Raw genomic sequence first — 22,142 nt, forward strand, 5'->3', positions numbered from 1 at the left:
CACTAGGACCGTAGCCCTCTTTACCCCTCCTATCCACGTACCTATCCAAACTTCTCTTCAACGTTGAAATCAAACCCACATCCATCACTTACACTGGCAGCTCGTTCCATGCTCTCACCACCTTCTGAGTGAAGTTCCCTCTCATGTTCCCCTTAAATATTTTATCTTTCACCTTTAAGCCATGACTTGCAGGTCTAGTCCCACCCAACCTCAGTGGAAAAATGAGGACTGGTGTCTGTTTTCATAACTTCCATTTTCTGAAGTCCACAATCCTTTCTTTGGTCTTCCAGATGTTAAGTGCAAGGTTCTTGTAGTGACGCCACTCAACCAGCAGATTGTTTTCGCTCCTGCTCATCAGCATCTGAAATTTAACCAACAACAGTGGGTTCCTCTACAAATTTATAGATGGCATTTGAGCTTTACTCAGTCACGGTCATTAAGCAAGGCACACACGTATCATATGGCTGCATGATGACATATGCATCTCGTGTATTTTCACATGTAAGCTGTAATGAATTGTTTAATCAAATAAAGAAGCTTATTCAAATGATATATAAGATTAATCAAGTATTACTGAAATACTGAATACACAACACTCTACATCCAGTACATCTGCCTTCGTCATTTCTGCCTGATGCAATGTGATCCCGCCATCTTCAGAGATTTTTCAGTAGATTGTGTGTTGATGCAGAGACTGCATCATGGGGAAAGAACAGGATAGAATAATGAAGTATAAGAATGAGATGCTTCAATTGATTTCCAGTCTTACAATATTTCATTCACAAATCCTGGTTATCAAGGGAGAATTGATCAATATTTGCACTCGAGACTCTGCTTTAAATTTCCTTGTGGTTCTTCAAAAGACAAGTTGCGTGGTAAATAAAGACCCCTCTCCCTTTCTCTTCCACCTATCACCTTGCAGCTTCTCACATCATTTTTTCATACACCCCTCCCACCAACCTACCCCTCTCACCTAGAATCTCCTATCACCTGCCATCTTGTATTCCACTCCATCTTCCTACCTTTTATATTCTACTTATTCTTTCCAGTCCCGATGAAAGCCCTTGATCTGAAACATCTACCGTACATTTCTCTTCATAGATCATGCCTGACCTGCTGAGTTCCTCCTGCATTTTGCTTGTATTACAAATGCTGATACTTGCTATGGAAATTTTGCAAAGGAAAGCGTAGCTGAATATCTATACAGCATCAAATGACACAGAAATGGTTGCCGTTGCATTTCGCTCAGGTTCTGTAGAAAAATACAATGTTACGTGACCTATTTTCAAGGCCATTGTGCTTTAAGAACAGCAAAAGTGAAGAAACAAATGTCATCAGGAATCACTTAGACGTTTCTGCTCTGTCACTATAATTTGCATTGGAGTTGAGCAGAAATTTGATCAGGATGCACAAGTTGGCAGAATATACACTTAGTGGTGACTTTATTAGTTACACCTGTTCATTAATGCAAATATCTAATCAGCCAAGCATATGGCAACAACTCAGTGCATAAAAAGCATTCAGACATGGTCAAGGGGTTCAGGGGTCGTGGTCAGAGTGCGGAAGAAATGTGATCTAAGTGATTTTGACTGTGAAATGATTGTTGGTGCCAATCAAAAGAGGTGGTTTGAGTATTTCAGAAACTGCTTGTCTTCAGGGATTTCAATGCAAAACAATTTAAGGTTTATGGAGAATGGTGCAGAAAACCAAAAAAAAAAATCCAGTGAGCAACAATTCTGTGGGCGAAAATGCCTTGTTAATGAGAGAGGTCAGAGGAAAACGGCCCATGTCTTTCAAGCTGACAGGAAGGTGACAGTAATTCAAATAACCACGTATTAAAAAGCAAAACTCGCAATACATTGAACCTTGATGGACTGGCTACAGCATCAGAAAACCATGAACGTAAACTCGATGGCCTCTTTATTAGGTCAGGAAGCACCTGATAAAATGGTCACTGAGCGTAGCTAGCTTACTCAAGTTAAATGGTATTGGGAAATTATTGTTTTTTGCAAGATGCAAGGATGATTGGATAAAAAATAATAATGAACTATTTAATGTTGTTTTAGAGGACATAAAGTTCAAAGCTAATTTATCAAAGTATGTACTGTATATGTTATATACATAAGCAGACAATACTGACAAACAACCAATGTGTAAGAGAAGACAAACTACAAATAAAAGTAACACTGAGAGCATAAGTTGTAAAAAGGATCCCTGAAAGTGAGTCTGTAGGTTATAGAATCAGTTCAGAGGAGTGAAGAAAGAAGTTATCTATACCATTCAGGAGCCTAATAGTTGAAGGATAATAACTGCTCCTGAACTTGTTGAAGTGGGATGTAAGGTTTCTGTACCTCTTGATGGTATTGATTTTTTTATAGGATCCAGAAAAATATCTTGTATTGGCACCAACTTTATAATGAACACAATTGTCCAAAGAAAGATATGGCCCAATGTATTTCAAAGACTGGATCAACTTGTAAGACTGTCTTCATTCGTTTTAATTTCTTTATTCCACAGAGTTGCAGAGCAGTACTTGTGGAAACCCTGGTGTACCACATGGAGCTATCGTTCATGGCACAAGCTTTAATATTGGAGACAAGATCTCCTACTCCTGTGTGCATGGCTATATTCTCGATGGACATCCCTTGCTAACCTGCTTGGCCAGCTCAGGAAATACTGCATCATGGGATTTCCCTGTTCCCATCTGTAAGGGTGAGTGAAGTGAATTTCATCAGATATTTGTACAAAATGTGGAAAAGTGATTTTCTAATGTTGCTGGATACTGCTTTGTGTTTTATGGAGCTATTTTATTGATATATAATAAATTAATTCCCTGACAAATGGTGTGTTAGATTGAAATAGATCTTTCCCTGATGACTTAAATATTTTGCCATATGTTCCATACTGTATTAAAACACAGAATTTGAATCCAGAATATATACTATCGATTTTATTGCAGAATATATATGGTTGTTTTGTGAAAACGTGTTTCATTTTACTAAGATTTGCGTTGTACAAAGAGTATTAAGGGCTGAGCTCAGTTTAAGATGCTGAGTACAAATACAAACATTGTAGAATGTCACAGTAAGAATGTACAATTAGTATCAAAATCATTGTTTATTATGATTTTGGTAAAGGGATCTACTAACTGCACACATTGATACGATAAAATGAGATTTGCGATATTGACGGGGTTTTAACACTGATTAATCTTTAAGAATAAACAGCACTTTTTTGGAAAGATTATGACTATTATACATAGATCATAGAACAGTACAATATCTTTTCAATCCATGATGCTTTGCAGAACTAATCAACTAGTAGTTGATTAATCAATGCCTAACTAAAGTAAACACTTCTGCCAACATGATGGCCATAGACAAGGGGTGGTTGATAAGGTTGTGGCCTAAGGTGGAAGGAGTCAATTTTAGAAAACCTAACACATTTATTTTTCCTACATTTACATACTTAGTCCAGCGGTCGTGGAGCATACAGATCCCTTCTTTGTATAAGTCGGTGTCTTGGACCTCCAGAAAGTGGTCCACAGCAGAGGTGATTGATAAGTTCGTGGCCTGAAGGAGATGACTTATTAACTTCAGACTTTCTGCATTTTCACTCAGAGTTGAACTGCACATGCATGTAACAAGAGTGGTATAACTCATCTCCTTCTACCTTAGGTCACAAACTTATCAATCACCGCTGCTGTGGACCACTTATACAAAGAAGGGATCTGTATGCTCCACGACCGCTGGACTAAGTGTGTAAATGTAGGAGGGGACTGGGTTGAAAAATAAATGTGCTAGGTTTTCTAAAATTGACTCCTTCTACCTTAGGCCACAAACTTATCAATGACCCCTCGTACTTGCATTCTATGCATCTTCAAGTAACTGTCTCAGTGTTTTAGAAACCATAGAAAACCATAGAAAAACTACAGCACAGAAACAGGCCTTTTGGCCCTTCTTGGCTGTGCCGAACCATTTTCTGCCTAGTCCCACTGACCTGCACATGGACCATATCGCTCCATACACCTCCCATCCATGTATCTGCCCAATGTATTCTTAAATGTTAAATAAGAACCCGCATTTACCACCTCGTCTGGCAGCTCATTCCATACTCCCACCACTCTCTGTGTGAAGAAGCCCGCCCTAATGTTCCCTTTAAACTTTAGAAACCATGTTAAAGACCTCTATCACATTTGCCTCTACTGCCAGCCTTGACAGTATATTGTTGGCACCCACCACTCCCTGTGTGAAACAAACTTGCTCTGCACATCTTCTTTGAACTTGCCCCTTATATCCTAAATGCATGCAACCTCATTTAAGATATTTTGACAATAGAGGGGGAAATACAAGCTGATTATCTATGTCTGTCAACCCTGGCTGACAAGGGAAGTTAAGGACTGCATAAAAGCCAAGGAAAGGGCATACAAGGTAGTAAAAGTGAATGGGAAGTTGGTTGATTGGGAAGCTTTTAAAACCCAACCAAAGGCAACTAAAAAAGCTATAAGAAGTATAAAGATTAAATATGAGGGCAAACCAGCCAATAATATAAAGCAGAATACTAAAAGTTTTTTGCAGTTGCATAAAAAGGCTGGTCCTGGACTTACTTCATAATGTACTGGCATAATTTACATATTACTATTTAACTATTTATGGTTCTATTACTATTTATTATTTATGGTGCAATTGTAACGAAAACCCTGGATCAATAACGTATGACGATGAAAAAATAAAAAAGGCATGTCAGAGTTGATATTGGGCCACTGGAAAATTATGCTGGTGAGGTAGTAATGGTCAAAGAAATGGCAAATAAACAATGGGTAATTTGCTTCTGGCTTCACTGTGGAAGACACTGGCAGTATGCCAGAGGTTTAAGCGTGTCAGGGAGCCATTGCTATTACAAAGGAAAAAGTGATAGACAAATTGAAAGGTCTTGAGGTGGATAAGCCACCTGGACCAGATGGACTCCATTCCAGTGTCCTGAAAGAGGTTTCTGAAGAGATAACAGATGCATTGGTCATGATCTTTCAAGCATCATCTAATTCTGGCATGGTCCCAGATGACTGGAAAATTGCAAATGTCTCTCCATTCCTTAAGAAGAGAGGAAGACAAAACCAAGGAAATTCTAGGCCAGTTTGCCTCAATGGTTAGGAAAGTGTTGAAGTCTATTATTTAGGATGAAGTTTCAGGGTACTTGAAGATTAATGATAAAATAAGTCAAAGTCTCTACGGTTTCTGTGAAGGGAAATCATGCCTGACAAATCCGTTAGAATTCTTCAAGGAAGGAACATGCAGGGTGGACAAAAGAGAGGTACTGGATGTCATTCACTTGGATTTTCAGAAGGAATTTGATAAGGGGCCTCACATGAGGCTGCTTAACAAGATAATATCCTAGGGTGGACAGGAGAGATCCTGGCATAGATAGAGGAATGGCTGATGGGCAGGAGACAGTGAGTGGGAATAAAGGGGAGCCTTTTCTGGTTGGCTGCTAGTGACTAGTGGTGTTCCTCAGGGTCAGAATTGGGACCACTACTATTAACACTGTTTATCAATGATTTAGACCATAAGACATAGGAGCAGAATTAGACCACTTGGCCCATCGAGTCTACTCCGCCATTCAATTATGGTTGATCCATTTTTTTAAATCTCCTCCTCAACCCCAGTTCCCGGCCTTCTCCCCATAACCTTTGATGCCATGTTCAGTCAAGAACCTATCAATCCCTGCCTTAAAAATAACCTGGCCTCCACAGCAGTATGTGGCAACAAATTTCACAAATTCACAACCCTTTGGATAAAGAAATTTCTCCACATCTCTGTTTTAAAAGGACACCCCTCTATCCTGAGGCTGTGCTCTCTTGTCCTAGACTCTCCCACCATGGGAAACATCCTTTCCACATCTACTCTGTCTAGGCCTTTCAACATTCAAAAGGTTTTCATGTGATCTCCACTCATCCTTCTGAATTCCAGCAAGTACACAGCCAGAACCATCAAACGTTCCTCGTATGATAGCCATTTCATTCCTGGAATCACCATTGTGAACCTCCTCTGGACCCTCTCCAATGCCAGCACATCTTTTCTAAGATCAGGGGCCCAAAACTGTTCACAATACTCAAGCTTCTGCATCACATCCTTGCCCTTGTATTCTAGACCTCCTGAAATTAATGCACTTGCTTTCCTCCAAACTGACTCAACCTGCAAGGTAACCTTCAGTGAGTTCCACACAAGGACTCCCAAGTCCTTCTGCATCTCAGATTCCTGTATTTTCTTCTCGCTTAGAAAATAGTCCGCAGATTTATTTCTACTATCAAAGTGCATGACCATGCATTTTCCGACATTGTATTTCATTTGCCTCTTTCTTGTCCATGCTCCTAATCTGTCCAAGTCCTTCTGCATTCTACCTGTTTGCTTAACGCGCTTGCCCCCCAACACACATCAAAGTTGCTGGTGAACGCAGCAGGCCAGGCAACCATCTCTAGGAAGAGGTACAGTCGACGTTTCAGGCCGAGACCCTTCGTCAGGACTAACTGACTTCAGTTAGTTAATTCTGCAGATGCTGGAAATTCAAGTAACTTTGATGTGTGTTGCTTGAATTTCCAGCATCTGCAGAATTCCTGTTGTTTACACTTGCCCCCCACCAATCTTTGTATCATCTCCAAACTTGGCAACAAAGCCACCTATTCCATCATCTAAATCATTTACAAACGTTTGTATATACTGCATAAAAAGAAGTGGTCCCAACCCCTGTGGAACATCACTAGTCACTGGCAGCCAACTGGAAAAGGATCCTTTCTTTCTCACTGCCTCCTACCAATCAGCCAATGCTCTAACCATGTTAGTAACTTTCCTGTAATACTATGGGCTCTTAACTTGGTAAGCAGCCTCATGTGTGGCACCTTGTCAAAGGCTTTCTGAAAGTCCAAATATACAAAATCCACTGCATCCCCTTTATCTATCTCACTTGTAATCTCCTCTAAGAATTCCAGTTGGTTTGTCTGGCAGGATTTTCCCTGAAGGAAACCATGCTGACTTTGTACCATCTTTTCCTGTCTCACCAAGTATTCCATCGCCTCATCCTTAACAATTGACTCCAACATCTTCCCGACCACTGAGGTCAGGCTAACTGGCCTATAATTTCTTTTCTGCTGCCTTTCTCCTTAAAGAATGCAGTAACATTTGCAGGTTAATTTTGCAGGTAGAGTTAATGTTGAAGGCAAATGCAATGTTAGCATTCATTTCGAGAGGATTTGTGTATACAAAAGTATGTATTGTTAAGGTTTTATTAGATGCTTGGAGGCCTCACCTGGAGTATTGTGAGCAGTTCTGGTCCCCTTATCTAAGAAGGTACGTGCTAACATTGGAGAGGGCTAAGGGAGGTACGCAGCAATGATTCTGGTATTGAAAGGCTTGACGTTTGAGAAGCATTTGATAGCTCTGGGCCTGGACGCACTGGAATTCAGAAGAATGGGTTGGGGGTTGGGGGGCGGGGGTGTGAATCTCATTGAAACTTAACAACTGTTGAAAAACCTTGACAGAGTGGATGTGGAGACTCTGTTTCAAATGATGGAGGCATTTAGGACCAGAGGGCACAACTTCAGATTAGAGGAACATCCTTTAGAACAAAGATGAGGGGGAATTTCTTCAGCCAGAGTGCTTACTTCACCACCGGTACGGAGGTTCCAATGCACAGGATCACAGGAGGTTGCAGAGGGTTAAATACCCAGCCAAATCTATAATAGCATAACCCTCCACGACATGGAAGACATCTTCAAAAGGTGGTTCTTTAAGCTGGCATCCATCATAATGGACCCCCACCAACAATATCCATAGCCATCTGGAAACTCACTGAGCAGCCTCTGTGATGGTCCGAAGGGCTCTTTGCTTTGCAGCCCCCGTAATGCCAAGGAGAGAAGCTCTGCACAGCAAGCAGCCGTCAAGACCTCCACGCCCCACCTCTATAGGCTCTGCTGGCATTTGGAAATCTGATGGCGGAGAGGTAGAATGTGAGGGTGTGCCTTCGTACTCCTGTACTTCCTCTCTAATGGCAGTAATGAGTAGAGGGCATGTCCGAGATGGCGAGGGTCCTTCATGATGGATGCTGCCTTCCTGAGCCTCCGGCCTCTGAAGATTTCCTTGATGGTGATGTCATTGTTTAGTGTTACTGACATACTGTATGTCAGTGTTCATAAACCAGACTCTGATTCTGAACTTCATTCATCTCTTCTGCATCCTCCTCAAAACCTTCACATCCTTTATATAATGTAGCAACCATAACTGAGTGTGGCCTAACCAGAGTTTTATAAAGCTGGCACCATACCTTCCACTCTCTTGGTGTAAAGAAATAGAAGAATCTGACACATTGCTGCAGTTTCCTGAAAAAAAACAAGCCTAGTGCAGGCAACTTAAGATCAAGCTGTAGGCTCTCAGCAGTGAGCCAAATATCAAATAATTTTGCTTACAACTTTCACACATGACAACCATGGTTTCATGTTCTCCTTCTCTTTGGCCTCCTTATTGTTTTGGAAGTTCCCTTTCTGTTCTGGCGAAGGGTCCTTGACTTGAAACATCTACTCTGTTTTTCTTAGCACATGTGCAACCTGGTCTGCTGAGCGTTTCCAGAATTTTAAGACCAGAAAATATACGAACAGAATTAGTCCATTTGTCCCATTTAAGTCTGCTCCATAATTTCATCGTGGCGGATTTATTTTCCCCTCTCAACTCCAATCTCCTGCCTTCTCCCCGTACCCCTTCGTGCCCTGACTAATCAAGCATCTGTCAGTCTCTGCCTTAAATATACCCAATGAGTTGGTCCCCACAGCCACCTGTGGCAACAAATCCCACAGATTCACCACTCTCAGGCTAGAGAGATTCCTCCTGGCCTCCGATCTAAATGGACATCCCTCTATTCTTAGGCTGGGTCCTCTGGTTTTAGACTACTCCATCATAGGAAACATACCCTCAACATCCGCTCTATCAAGGCTGTTGAACATTTGGTGGGTTTTCAATGAGATCCACCCCTCCTCCTTTTGAATTCCGGTGAATACAATCCCAGAGCCATCAAACGCTACCCTTATGATAAACCTTTCAATCCCGGAAACATTTTCAGGAACTTCCTTTGAACCCTCTCCATTGTTCTCCAATCTTCTGTTTATCTTTTCACTTTTCAGTATTTGTAGTTTTTGTAAATTTTCGGACAAATATTATTGTTCTTTAACCACACCTACAAATGATTTTGGGTTTGTTTTATCAAATTCCAGTTATGCTGGTGAATTTAAAGATAAAGATTAGTTTTATTTATCACATGCACATCAAAACACCGAACTATACAGTGACGTGCATTGTTTTGTGTCAATGACCAACACATTCTGAGGATATGCAGGATGCAGCGCACAAGTATTGCCATGCTTCCAGTGCTGGCATAGCATGCCCACACCTTACTAACCTTAACCCATATGTCTTTGGAACGTGGGAGGCAATTGGAGCACCTGGAGCAGGGGTTCCCAAATGTAATGACATGGACTTTTACCATTAACCAAGGGATCCATGGACTCTAGGTTGGGCCATGGTCATGGAGGCTGTAATAAAAATAAATAAAAACAAGAACGGTCAGGATGGGAAACTGTTTCTTCCCTCAGCCCATTAGGCTTCTGAACTCCCTGCCATATCGCATTCAAAGTGTAACTGGTTAATCTATTCTGTACCTTACAATATTTAATTTATGCACATTAGCTTGTTTATGTGTAATCCATCTATAGATTTCATTCTTACTTTAAGTTATGATGTGTTATATATTCCACAATGCTTTACACCCTGGTTCGATGAAACATTGTCTTGTTTGACAGTATACGTGTATATAGTTAAATGACAATAAACTTGTAAAATGATATGCTACACACTATGCTAGAGTGCCACACACATCTCTATTTCAAGATATGTTTGTTACTTGCAGAGATCACCACAGTTCTTTTCAGGTCCAGACATTCTATAATGTTTCAGTAATTTGTTGGAGAGATGGAAAGGAAAATGATGAAAGCTGGAAACACTTGTTATTTTTGTAGTCTTTGGGAGCAGTGGCAGAGGTAAACGGTCACAGACTTATGTCAAGCAATCCCTTTCATCTGCTCAGTCTCATGCCATGTTTGTATCAGGATTCCAAGCCTTATCAATGAAAAGCATCTCTTTATAAATCTTCTAATATTCTTCTAATATCTTGTTTGTCTGTTAAGTTTTTTTTGTCTCTTCCTTTGTGGAACCTTGTGACAAATCTCAAAGTTTCATTCAATAGTTTAATAGTTCAATAGTTCCTTTTACTATCACAGAATGTATACAAAATACAACCTGAAATTGTCTTTCGCAGACATCCATAAAAACAGAAGAGTGCCCCAAGGAATGAGTGACAGTAAGAAACGTCCGAACCCCAAAGCCCCAGCTATTCCTTCCTCTTACACACAAGCAGCAGCAAAACAATGACCCTCTCCATCCCCCACTTCAGCAAACATTATCAGTACACCCCTCCCACCAAGCAAGCAATAGCAAAGCCCCAAGAAAGACCATGATCTGAAGTACATTCTTTGATAATAAATGTACCTTGAGTCATTTGACTGTATAATGTCATTCCCAAGTTAGGAGCCTCTTAATTATCTGTGTGCGTGTGTGTACATAACATCTACCTCAACTGATTGAGATCTAGCAGTGCACAACTGGTATGCTCGATCAAAGTCAACCATCATAATTTGGAGAAAAAACATCCATCAAATAGCACAGAACTGCTGCATAATGACATAGATTGTTAGGCTTACATGTTAACATACAAAAAAGTTATAATAGTTCACAATCACGATTTTATTTGTATGTTCGTTGCAAAATGACTCTGTTCTCTTTCTCTGCAAATATTGAGTTAAAGCAAATCACACAATTGAGCAGCTCTTTCATTTTGTTGGAAGTTTTATTCTTATTATCTGACCAGCAGAGGGAGTTTATAATGCAGTCATAACATCGCTGAAGGAGACGTTTTCTTTTTATTTTTTGCTGTATAAAAAGCATTAACATTATTGAAATGGTAAATTCCTTCCCTTGTTTTCTATTGATGAATAATTATTTTCTCCAATGGGTGAAAGTAACGAGGGTCCAGAGGAGGTTCACGAGGATCATCCCAAAAATGAAAGGGTTGACGCAAGAGGGGTGTTTGACGGATGTCTGCATGTACTCGCAGTTGTTTAGAAGAATGAGGGCGGATCTCAATAAATTCTATTGAATATTGAAAGGCCAAGATGAAGAGGATATTTCCTATAGTGGGGGAGTCTAAGACAAGAGGGCAAAGACTAAGAATAGAGGGACGTCCCTTTAGAACAGAGATAAGGAGGAATTCCTTTAACCAGTGGGTAGTGAATCTTCTGAACTCATTTCCTCAGATGTCTGTGAAGACCAAATAATTGGGTATATTTAAAGCAAAGGTTGATAGGTTCTTGGTTAGTCAGGGAGAAGGCAGAAAAGTAGGGTTGAAGGGGATAATAATCAGCCATGATGGAGTAGCTGAGATGGGACAAATGGCCTAGTTCTGCTCCTATGTCATGGTTTTGTGATCTTATTATTCACTGAGATTGGCTACTTTACGATTGAAGTCTGTGTCAATGACAATCCTTCTAATTTTTGATTGCTCATAGCTGTTCACACTATTATCTTGCAACTTGTTGGTTACTATTGTGTTGTCTGTTATAGTATGGCGTGTGGCCAAGTGGTTAAGGTGTTCGTCTAGTGATTTGAAGGTCGCTAGTTCGAGCCTTGGCTGAGGCAGCGTGTGTCCTTGAGCAAGGTACTTAACCACACATTGCTCTGCGACGACACCGGTGCCAAGCTGTATGGGTCCTAATGCCCTTCCCTTGGACAACATCGGTGGCGTGGAGAGGGGAGACTTGCAGCATGGGCAACTGCTGGTCTTCCATACAACCTTGCCCAGGCCTGCGCCCTGGAAACCTTCCAAGGTGCAAATCCATGGTCTTACGAGACTAACGGATGCCTATTTATAGTATGGTCCTGTGCTTGGCGCTGAACCACAATCAATCCTGGTGTGTTTCACATATTGGCAATAAAGTGATTCCGATTCGCATTCTGACATCATAGCTGCAGCTTGGATAGCAAGTGACATTGAAGAGGAGTTCACACCTTAAAAATGAGAGTTAGGTCTGTTATCACTGTCTACATTGTGAAATGTGTTGCTTTGCAGTAGCATTGCAGCCACACAGTCCTGCATGTAGAGAGGTTGGAGCAATAGGCTAAGCATGAATCCTTGATGAGCGCATAAAGTATTAGCACTACAACATGGAGACCAGTCCTTTACCCCTAACTCATCTTTGTCGGAATATTATTCGACCTAGTCTTGTCAACCCACACCTCCATACCCCTGTCATCCATGTCCGTATCCAAAATTCTCTTAAATGTAGCAATCAAACCCAGATCCATCATGTCTTCTGGCAGCTCACTCCACACTCGCATGACCCTCTGAAGAAGCTCCCCCTCAGGCTCCCCTAAAATATTTCACCCTTAACCTCTGACCTCATCTGTTCTCATCTGTGTCAATTAACTCTAGAGTTCAGACATTCTATTTGTGCAACACCACATTTATGTGCAATCCATGATAAAAATTTATTCAGTAACTTGTCATTGAATGCAATTGGGTAACTAAGTTATGATTCTTTCACCTTGTACATTACCTGTACATTATTTGCACACAATTCACTTGTACAGCATGGTTAGAGACGGTCTAGGAGCCATTTGTCTGTTTTCTATCTGCATTGTATTTGGTGTTGCCTGTTTATTATGGTAGTTACTCACATGGGTGACAGTGTGGTAAATGCTAAGAGTTTAGCTGCGTGTTCATGCTTTGACTTTAGTTTTTTGGTTGGAGTTAGTCAGAGACAGGCAGGTGTGATATCTTTTAGCTAACTGCTCAGCTTCATTTAGAAACATAGAAACATAGAAAATAGGTGCAGGAGTAGGCCATTTGGCCCTTCGAGCCTGCACCGCCATTCAGTATGATCATGGCTGATCATCCAACTCAGAACCCTGCACCAGCCTTCCCTCCATACCCCCGATCCCTTTAGCCACAAGGGCCATATCTAACTCCCTCTTAAATATAGCCAATGAACTGGCCTCAACTGTTTCCTGTGGCAGAGAATTCCACAGATTCTAGTCTCTAGTTTTAGTTTCATTAGTTTTGTCCTTCAAGATCGTTTTGCGAGTTCTTTAATAAAGAATCAAATACATTTCTTCAACCTTGAACCTTATTGAATTGGATCAGAAGGCATGTCACACTGGATAACTCCCCATGCTTGGCCTCTAGCAGTGTTCGAGTAGCCACTACATACAGTGAATGGGAACGTGCTCAGTGTTTTGATGGCGAGGCCTGCTTTGCTGAAGATTAAAGGGTTCCTGCTGAGCAGGACCCAGCCCATGTAAGTTTCAAAGCTTATTTTATGCTGTGATTCTCTCTGGGACCCAGGCACTACTTTTCCAAACAAAGGATAGAGTGAGCAGAAGAAAGATGCTTTGGCTTTATGGAATTTTGCCAAAAGTTTTAGCTCATCATACACTCAATCTCTAAAACGTCTTCTCAGTTGCAGAATAATTTCTTGGCACGCAGCTTTGTGGGCAACTTTCTTTGATATTGGCAATAAGTACCATTAGTTCATTGGTGACCAAAAATTCCAAACCATCATATGTAGCTGTAGTGGTCTTCAAAACATTCACTTCATTTGTAGTTTTAAAATAAGAAGCTTTGTCTGCTGCTATTACACTGTTTGGGTGCTCTTAATTGTCAGATCATTTGATGTTGCTAAGACATTTGGGGACAATGTTAAGCCTTCTAAGGCTGCTTACACTATTTGAACATAATTATAATAACGGATTTGCAAAACAATTGTTTCATAAAATGTAAATGAAATTTGTTAATCATACCCTCATAATAAACAAAATTATTTAGTCAAAGGGAATAATTACATAATTGGCCTGTGTTATTTTTTTCACACAATTGTTTTGCTTTGTGAAATTAATAAGAATGATGACTAGACCTGGTTTTATCCCATAACTTTAATTTTCTGCCAAGAAGATATTTGACATGCAGGTCAGAAGATAGTGGTAATATCAGTGCTAGCTCTCAAAAGTCTACTTAGGAAATGACCTTCAGGAGATTTTTTTTTAAAACCTGCAATTTTGAAAGCATATGACATCGTTTAGCACCAGAATTGCTATCTGTCAGTGGGCATGCATTTTTGACTTTTCATTTTTGTATGAATTTTTGAATTTCATTTTGAACTAATAAACCATGACAAAAGGTTAAATCTGTTTCATGCGATTGTAGGAAGTATGAGGTTACCCTTATTTTTGCAATGCTTTTCTTTGGAACACAGAGCATAGAAAATTCATAGCAAAGTACAGGCCCTTTAGCCCACAATGCTGTGCTGACCTTTTACCCTATTCCAAGATCAACCTAAACACAAAAAAACCTGCGAATACTGGAAATCCAAAGCATCACACACACAAAATGCTGGAGGAACTTAGCAGGTCTAGCAGCATCTATGGAAATGAATGAACAGTCGACATTTTGTGACAAGACCCTTCTTCAGGACTGAGAGTGAAGGGTCAAGATGCCTGAATTAGAAGATGAGGGACGGGAAAGAGGCCAGCTGGAAGGTGATGGGTAAAGCCAGTGGGTGGGAAAGGTCAAGGGCTAGAGAAGAACAAACCTGATCGGAGAGGAGAGTGGACAATGGGAGGAAGGGAAGGGGGAGAGAACCCAGGAGGAAGTAATAGGCAGGTGAGAAGAAGTAAAGTCAGAGGATGGAATTTATGTTGACAGATCAATCTAAACCTTCTTTCCAATGTTGCCCTCTTTTTTTGATAATCCATTTGCCATCTGAGTTTTTTTAAAAAGTCCCTGATGTACCTGACTCCAGCACCACCCCTGGCAGGGCGTTTCATACACCACTCTCCGTGTACATTTTTTAAAAAAGGCTTAACTCTGACATCTCCCCTGTACTTTTCTCCAGTCACCTTAAAATGATGCCCCCTGGTATTCCAATTACAAATGAGTAAATCTGCAGATGCTGGAAATTCAAGCAACACACACATAATGCTGGAGGACCTCAGCAGGTAAGGCAGCATCTATAGGGGAAAAAATATAGTCGATATTTCTGGCCGAGACCCTTCAGCAGGAAAGGAGAAAAAAAGAGTAGATTTAAAAGGTGGGAGGAAGGGAGAGAGAAACAAGGTGATCGGTGAAACCAGGAGGGGGAGGGATGAAGTAAAGAGCTGGCAGTTTGATTGGTTAAAGAGATGCAAGGTTGGAGAAGAGGGAATCTGATAGAAGACAGAAGACTATGGAAGAAAGAAAAGGGGAGAGGAGCACCAGAGGGAGGTGATGGGCAGGCAAGGAGATGAGGCTTCCGCCATCTCTAATGGGATCCCAGCACCAAGAACACCTTTCCCTCCCCCACCCCCCTCAACTTTCTGCTTTCTGCAGGGATTGCTCCCTACATGACTCTCTTGTCCATTCATCCACCCCCACTGATCTCCCTCCTGGCACTTATCCTTGCAAGTGGAACAAGTGCTACACCTGCCACTACACCTCTTCCCTCACTACCAGTCAGGGCACCAAACAGTCTTTCCAAGTGAGGCGACACTTCACCTGCGAGTCTGTTGGGGTCATAGACTGCGTCCGGTGCTCCTGGTGCGGCCTCCTGTATATCGGTGGGACCTAACCCAGATCGGGAGACCGCTTCACAAGGGACCTACGCTCTGTCCACCATAAGATGCAGGATCTCACAGTGGCCACCTATTTTAATTCTACTTCCCATTCAACAGCCTGACTTATCAATCAACTGAATTACTCGTTTGTATAATGTAATTAAAGGAACACATTGCATTTTATTTTGCAGAAAATAAAATACCCAACAGTATAACTGTTTTAATAAAATAAAGTGTGGTATCAAACCAGGGGTATTACATGTGTCTTGGAAATGTTTGTCCTAATATCGTATTTACTCAAAAGTTTCTAAAATTTATTGTTTTATACGCTTCTCTGGAAAGCCCAGTTGTTGAATTCGTATTGTTCCATCTAGAACTCATTGCCATCACATCCATCCACACTTCCCACCCTGCCACAAACTGAGTATGTCCAATAGAGACTAAAGATTAGCTTTATTTTTCAGGTGTACATTGAAATGTGTCATTTTGTATACAGCGGTGATTTTGCAGGGCAGTCCACAAGTGTTCCGATGCCACAATAGTATGTCGGCAACTTACTAACCCTAACCCTATCTGTACGTCTTTGGAATATGAAACAAACTAGAGCATCTGGCAGAAACACACGAGGTCACGGGGAGAATGTACAAACTCCTGGCAGAAAGCGAACCCCAGTCTTACTTTTGGTGCTGTGAAGTGTTGTGCTTACCACAATACCATCATGCTACCTCAACTCCTATTATCAATGAAGTATTGAGTCAAACTTCAAAGTACACTTATTATCAAACCTTGAGATATGCCTCCTTACAGGCAGCCATAAAATGATGAAACACAATAGAACCCATTTAAAATAAAGACAGTCAAACACTTAATGTGCGGACAAAAATTACGGATTGTGCAAACAATAAAAGTACACTGAAATGAGTCCACAGCCGCTGCAGGACTCCATTAGTTGCAAGCCACAGCCTCGGTTCAATGCAGAGACAAGTAAGCCTTGCGGAGCAGTGAGCTCAATACCGGCCCATTCCTTGCTTCTGGCCCCAGCACCCGAACTTCTCAGTCAGGCTCAGCGCTGAAATGCACAAACCAGGCACTGCCGCTTTGATATACTCTTATGCCCAGCCCCCACCACCTCAGTGGATAAAAGAGGTGGAGAGAGAAAAAAACTTGGAACCAGATCAAAAAAGACAGAAAATCCATGAAGAAGGACAAGTATGCATACTGAAAACAAATACAGAGGAATTTGTTATTTGATCAGTCATAATTTGAGTAAATGCTTTCAAGCCCCAAAAGCTACTGATAAACCAGTGTGCTTGCATGGTAAGTATCAATATTCATAATGTCAGCAATATTTCTCTTACCAAGGGTTCCCAATGCAGCCTCTTCTGCATTGGTGAGAGCCATTGTAAATTGGGGGACTGCTTTGTCGAGCGCCCCTGCTCCATCTGCCAAAAGTGGAATTTCCTGCTGGGCAACCATTTGAATTTTTATTCCCATTTCCTTTCTGACATGCAGGTCCATGGCCTCCTCTTTGCCACAATGATGCCACTCTCAGGGTGGAGAAGCAACGCCTTATATTCCATCTGAGTAGCCACATGTCTAATGATATGAACATCGATTTCTTCTTTCAGTAAAAATTATTTCCCTCCCCCTTCCCTCTTCTTTTATTCCCCACTCTGGCTTCTTATCTCCTCTCACCTGCCTATCAGCACCCCTCCTCCTTCCCTTTCTCCTATGGTCCACTCTCCTCTCCTATCAGATTCCTTCCCCTTCAGCCCTTTATCCTTCCTGTCACCTGTCACCTTGTAGCTAATGTCCTTTCCCTCTCTTACCCCCCACACTTTTTATTCTGGCATCTTCTCCCTTCTTTTCTAGTTCCAAAGAAGGGTTTCAGCCCAAAGCATCAATTTTATCTATTTCCACAGATGCTGCATACTGTGCTTCTCCAGCATGTTGTGGTCTGTCTGTCTGTCTGTGTGGGATTTCTAGCATCTGCTGTTTCTTGTTGTGTTCCATGGTGTTTCTTTTTTCATGGCTGCCTGTGGGAAGACTAATCTCAGTTACATACTACATATATACTTTGATAATAGATAGACTTTGAACTTTGGAGAATTTCTTGTGTTTTCGACTTTCTTCTTTTACAATGTTAGTTTTACTGTACCTTAAAACAACATTTCCGTTTCAATCAGCAGTTTGATTTGACAAGCCTGGCTTCTGTTCACTCACCCTGCCTGAAGATGAAGCAAGTTTCCATTTGGCGTCAAACAGCTTGCTGTACTATTGGCAGATCCTGAATTCAGTGATACTGTGTGAAAATGAGAGTTCATATTAAATTGCTAGTGAACAGAGCACATGGTAACAGCACAGATAGTTGTTGAAGTAACCATATGGAAACAGCTTTTATTCCTAAACCAGCTGTTAGAATCAAAATGAAGCCTCTTTAAAATAAATTGCCCATTAATGAATTAACTTATATTTATATATGGAAACAGTCTAACTCAGCAAGTATAGCCACAAAGTCATTCTTCCCCTCATTTTTCTTGAACTGTCTGCAGCATTTGATACCATTAATTGCAGCATTCTCCTTCAGCATTGTAAAAATGAAGTCTCTCACTTTTTAAAAAAAAAGTTGAAGACGTTTCCCAGGTAGAGAACAAGAATATAGTTGAAGGGCTTTTCTTTGAGGCAGGATTTCTCCAAACAACTTTGCTGTTGCCGAACTGAAAAACATATTTGAATTCATTAAAAGCTTGTGTGCTTTCCTCATCAGTACCAATGTACTGTTTGCACTTTGAGTGCTGGTGTGTTATCTGCCTCAAATAACAAAACTTGTTCCAATTTCTCAACTGGGGAAGAATGCACATTAATTTGGATGGAGAATTCTTTGCTGATTTGAAATAATAATTCCCATTAATGTCAAAGCTCGAAAACTGGTGAAAATCTTGTAAATTCAAAGAATTTATTATCGAAGTATGAATATGTCACCATATATGACCTTGAGATTTGTTCTCTTTCTGGCATTCACAGTAGTACAGAGAAATTTAATAGAATCAATGAAAAATTAAACACAAAGACTGATAAACAAGCAATGTGCAAAAAATAAGACAAAATGTACAAATAAAAAAAAATAAGTAGATAAATAATACTGGGAACATGATTTGTAGAGTCCATGTAAGTGAGTCCATAGGTTGTGGAGTCAGTTTACCAAGTAGACTGGGATCTAAGGCTCCTGTACCTCCTTCCCAATGGTAAAGAGAAGAGAGCATTAAGGAAAATGATATTTCCTCAGTATTTACATTGATTTCTGAGGATGCGTTGGCAGCATAGTAGTTAGTGTGGCACCATTATAGCATTGTGAGTTCCGGAGTTCAACTCTGTAAGGAGTCTGTACATTCTCCCCGTGAACCCTGGTTTCCTCCCACAGTCCAGAGACATAGCAGTTATTAGATTAATTAGCCATTGTATATTGCCCTGTGATTGGACTAGTGTTAAATAGGTGGGTTTCTTGATGGTGCAGCTCCTTGGGCCAAAAGGCCTGTTTCACGCTCCTTATAACTAAATAAAAATTAATAACTCTCAGTTGAAATGTAATTTGTCTTAAACTTTTCACTGCATGCCCAACAGCTGCAGTGAAACAACACAAGGTAAATATGTTTACATTGCATCATGTGATGCTTTCTTGCTTAGAAATCTGTGTTTCAAACAATATCCCATGAGTAAACGGTCCATCAAGCAGCTAGTGCAAATTGAGATCTATACCTCATACCATTAGGCAATGTCAGCCGTGTTACTTGAATTTCTGGCTCATACCTTTCAGTAAAAGCAGATGGATAAGTGTTGCTGTTTTTCTTTGAGAAGAACACAATACATAATCAGTTTATAATTTACAAAAGGAACTTCCCAACACTGTTGTAGATTAGTATTGACCTTAGCAAAAGGGAAACAGTACTGTGCATTCAATCACCAGCGCTCTCAGCTATTAACTGTAAGCAAAGCTATAATCCATCTATCAGCAAAATGAAGGGAACAATACCACATAAGAGGATGAGGCAAAGCAAGACATCTAAACATATTTAATTCCATAAGACAAAGGAGCAGAAGTTGGCTATTCAGCCCATCGAGTCTGCTCCGCCATTTTATCATGAGCTGATCCATTCTCCCATTTAGTCCCACTCCCCTTGTCTTCTCACCATAACCCTTGATGCCCTGGCTACTCAGATACCTATCAATCTCTGCCCCAAGTACACCCAATGACTTGGCCTCCACTGCTGCCTGTGGCAACAAATTCCACAGATTCACCACCCTCTGACTAAAAAAATTTCTTCGCATCTCTGTTCTGAATGGGTGCCCTTCAATCCTTAAGTCATGCCCTCTCATACTAGACTCCCCCACCATGGGGAAATAATTTTGCCACATCCACTCTGTCTATGCCTTTCAACATTCGAAGTGTTTCTATGAGGCCCCCTTCATTCTTCTAAACTCCGAGGAGTAGTCTTAGAGCGGACAAATGTTCCTCATATGTTAACCTTCTCATTCCCGGAATCATTCTAGTGAATCTTCTCTGAACCCTCACCAACGTCAGCACATCCTTTCTTAAATAAGGAGCCCAAAACTGCCCACAGTACTCCAAGTGAGGTCTCACCAGCACCTTATAGAGCCTCAACATCACATCCCTGCTCCTAAACTCTATTCCTCTAGAAATGAATGCCAACATTGCATTCGCCTTCTTCATCTACCAACTCAACCTGGAGGTTAACTTTAAGGGTATCCTGCACGAGGACTCCCAAGTCCCGTTGCATCTCAGAACTTTGAATTCTCTCCCCATTTAAATAATAGTCTGCCCGTTTATTTCTTCTGCCAAAGTGCATAACCATACACTTTCCAACACTGTATTTCATTTGTCACTTCTTTGCCTATTCTCCCAATCTATCCAAGTCTCTCTGGAGACTCTCTGTTTCCTCAGCACTACCTACCTTTGTATCATCAGCAAACTTAGCCACAAAGCCATCTATTCCATAATCCAAATCGTTGATGTACAACGTAAAAAGAAGTGGCCCCAACACGGACCCCTGTGGAACACCACTGGTAACCGGCAGCCAACCAAAATAGGATCCCTTTATTCCCACTCTCTGTTTCCTGCCAATCAGCCAATGCTCTATCCACGTATGTAACTTTCCCATAATTCCATGGGCTCTTATCTCGTTAAGCAGCCTCATGTGTGGCACCTTGTCAAAGGCCTTCTGTTAATTCCTAACAACATGTACCATTGAGACCATTATAAACTTACTATGTACATTTAATTTCCTGGAGTAAGGCTTACCTTCATCTCAGTAGCTTAAAAGAAAGCAACTTCATAAGAATCATTCTTAATGATTCAACTGGAAGCTGAGTCACATGACCAAAGAAAGGCGTAACAGGCGGGCTCTACAGTAGGTAGTTAAAACTGCCCAATGCATCACCAGCACTAGCTTGCCCACCCCCCCCATAAAGGATGTATACACAGAAAGGTGCCAGAAAAAGGACAGCAATATCAATAATGATCTCACCCTCCCAGCACATGGACATTTAGACCTAGACACATAGAAAACCTACAGCACAATACAGGCCCTTCGGCCCACAAAGCTGTGCCGAACATGTATTTAGTTTAGAAATTACCTACGTTTACCTGGAGCCCTCTATTTTACTAAGCTGTATGTACCTATCCAGGAGTCTCTTAAAATACCTTATTGTATCCCGTCGACTATCAACGCCAGCAGCCCATTCCACGCACTCTCCACTCTTAGCGTAAAAAAAAAAACAATTTATCACTGACATCTTCTCCGTACCTACTTCCAAGCACCTTAAAACTGTGCCCTCTCGTGCTCACCATTTCAGCCCTGGGAAAAAGCCTCTGACTATCCACATGATCAGTGCCTCTCATCATCTTATACACTTCTATCAGGTCACTTCTCATCCTCCGTCACTCCAAGGAGAAAAGGCCAAGTTCACTCAACCTATTCTCATAAGAGATGCTCCCCAATCCAGGCAACATCCTTGTAAATCTCCTCTGCATCCTTTCTATAGTTTCCACAACCTTTCTGTAGTGAGGTGACCAGAACTGAGCATAGTACTTCAAGTGGGGTCTGACCAGGGTCCTATATAGCTGCAACATTACCTCTTGGCTCCTAAATTCAATTCCACGATTAATGAAGGCAAATATACCTTTATGCCTTCTTAACCACAGAGTCAACCTGCGCAGCTGCTTTGAGTGTCCTATGGACTTGGACCCCAAGATTCCTCTGATCCTCCACACTGCCAAGAGTCTTACCACTAATATTATATTCTGCCATCATATTTGACCTACCAAGATGAACCACCTCACACTTATCTGGGTTGAACTCCATCTCCCACTTCTCAGCCCAATTTTGC

The 22,142-nt window shown here is 41.1% G+C and overlaps 1 protein-coding gene across 1 annotated transcript in view; it reads left to right on the plus strand.

Moving 5' to 3' along the window:
- csmd3b (CUB and Sushi multiple domains 3b) overlaps positions 1–22,142 on the plus strand; it is a 2,134,893-nt gene that overhangs the window by 716,027 nt on the left and 1,396,724 nt on the right. Inside the window, exon 4 of the mRNA XM_072277417.1 lies at positions 2,518–2,712. Coding sequence (XP_072133518.1) covers positions 2,518–2,712 — 195 coding nt within the window. The remainder of the gene's footprint in view (positions 1–2,517; positions 2,713–22,142) is intronic.

The sequence above is a fragment of the Mobula birostris genome, chromosome 1 (assembly GCF_030028105.1).
Source record: "Mobula birostris isolate sMobBir1 chromosome 1, sMobBir1.hap1, whole genome shotgun sequence".
Taxonomy (NCBI): Eukaryota; Metazoa; Chordata; class Chondrichthyes; order Myliobatiformes; family Myliobatidae; genus Mobula; species Mobula birostris.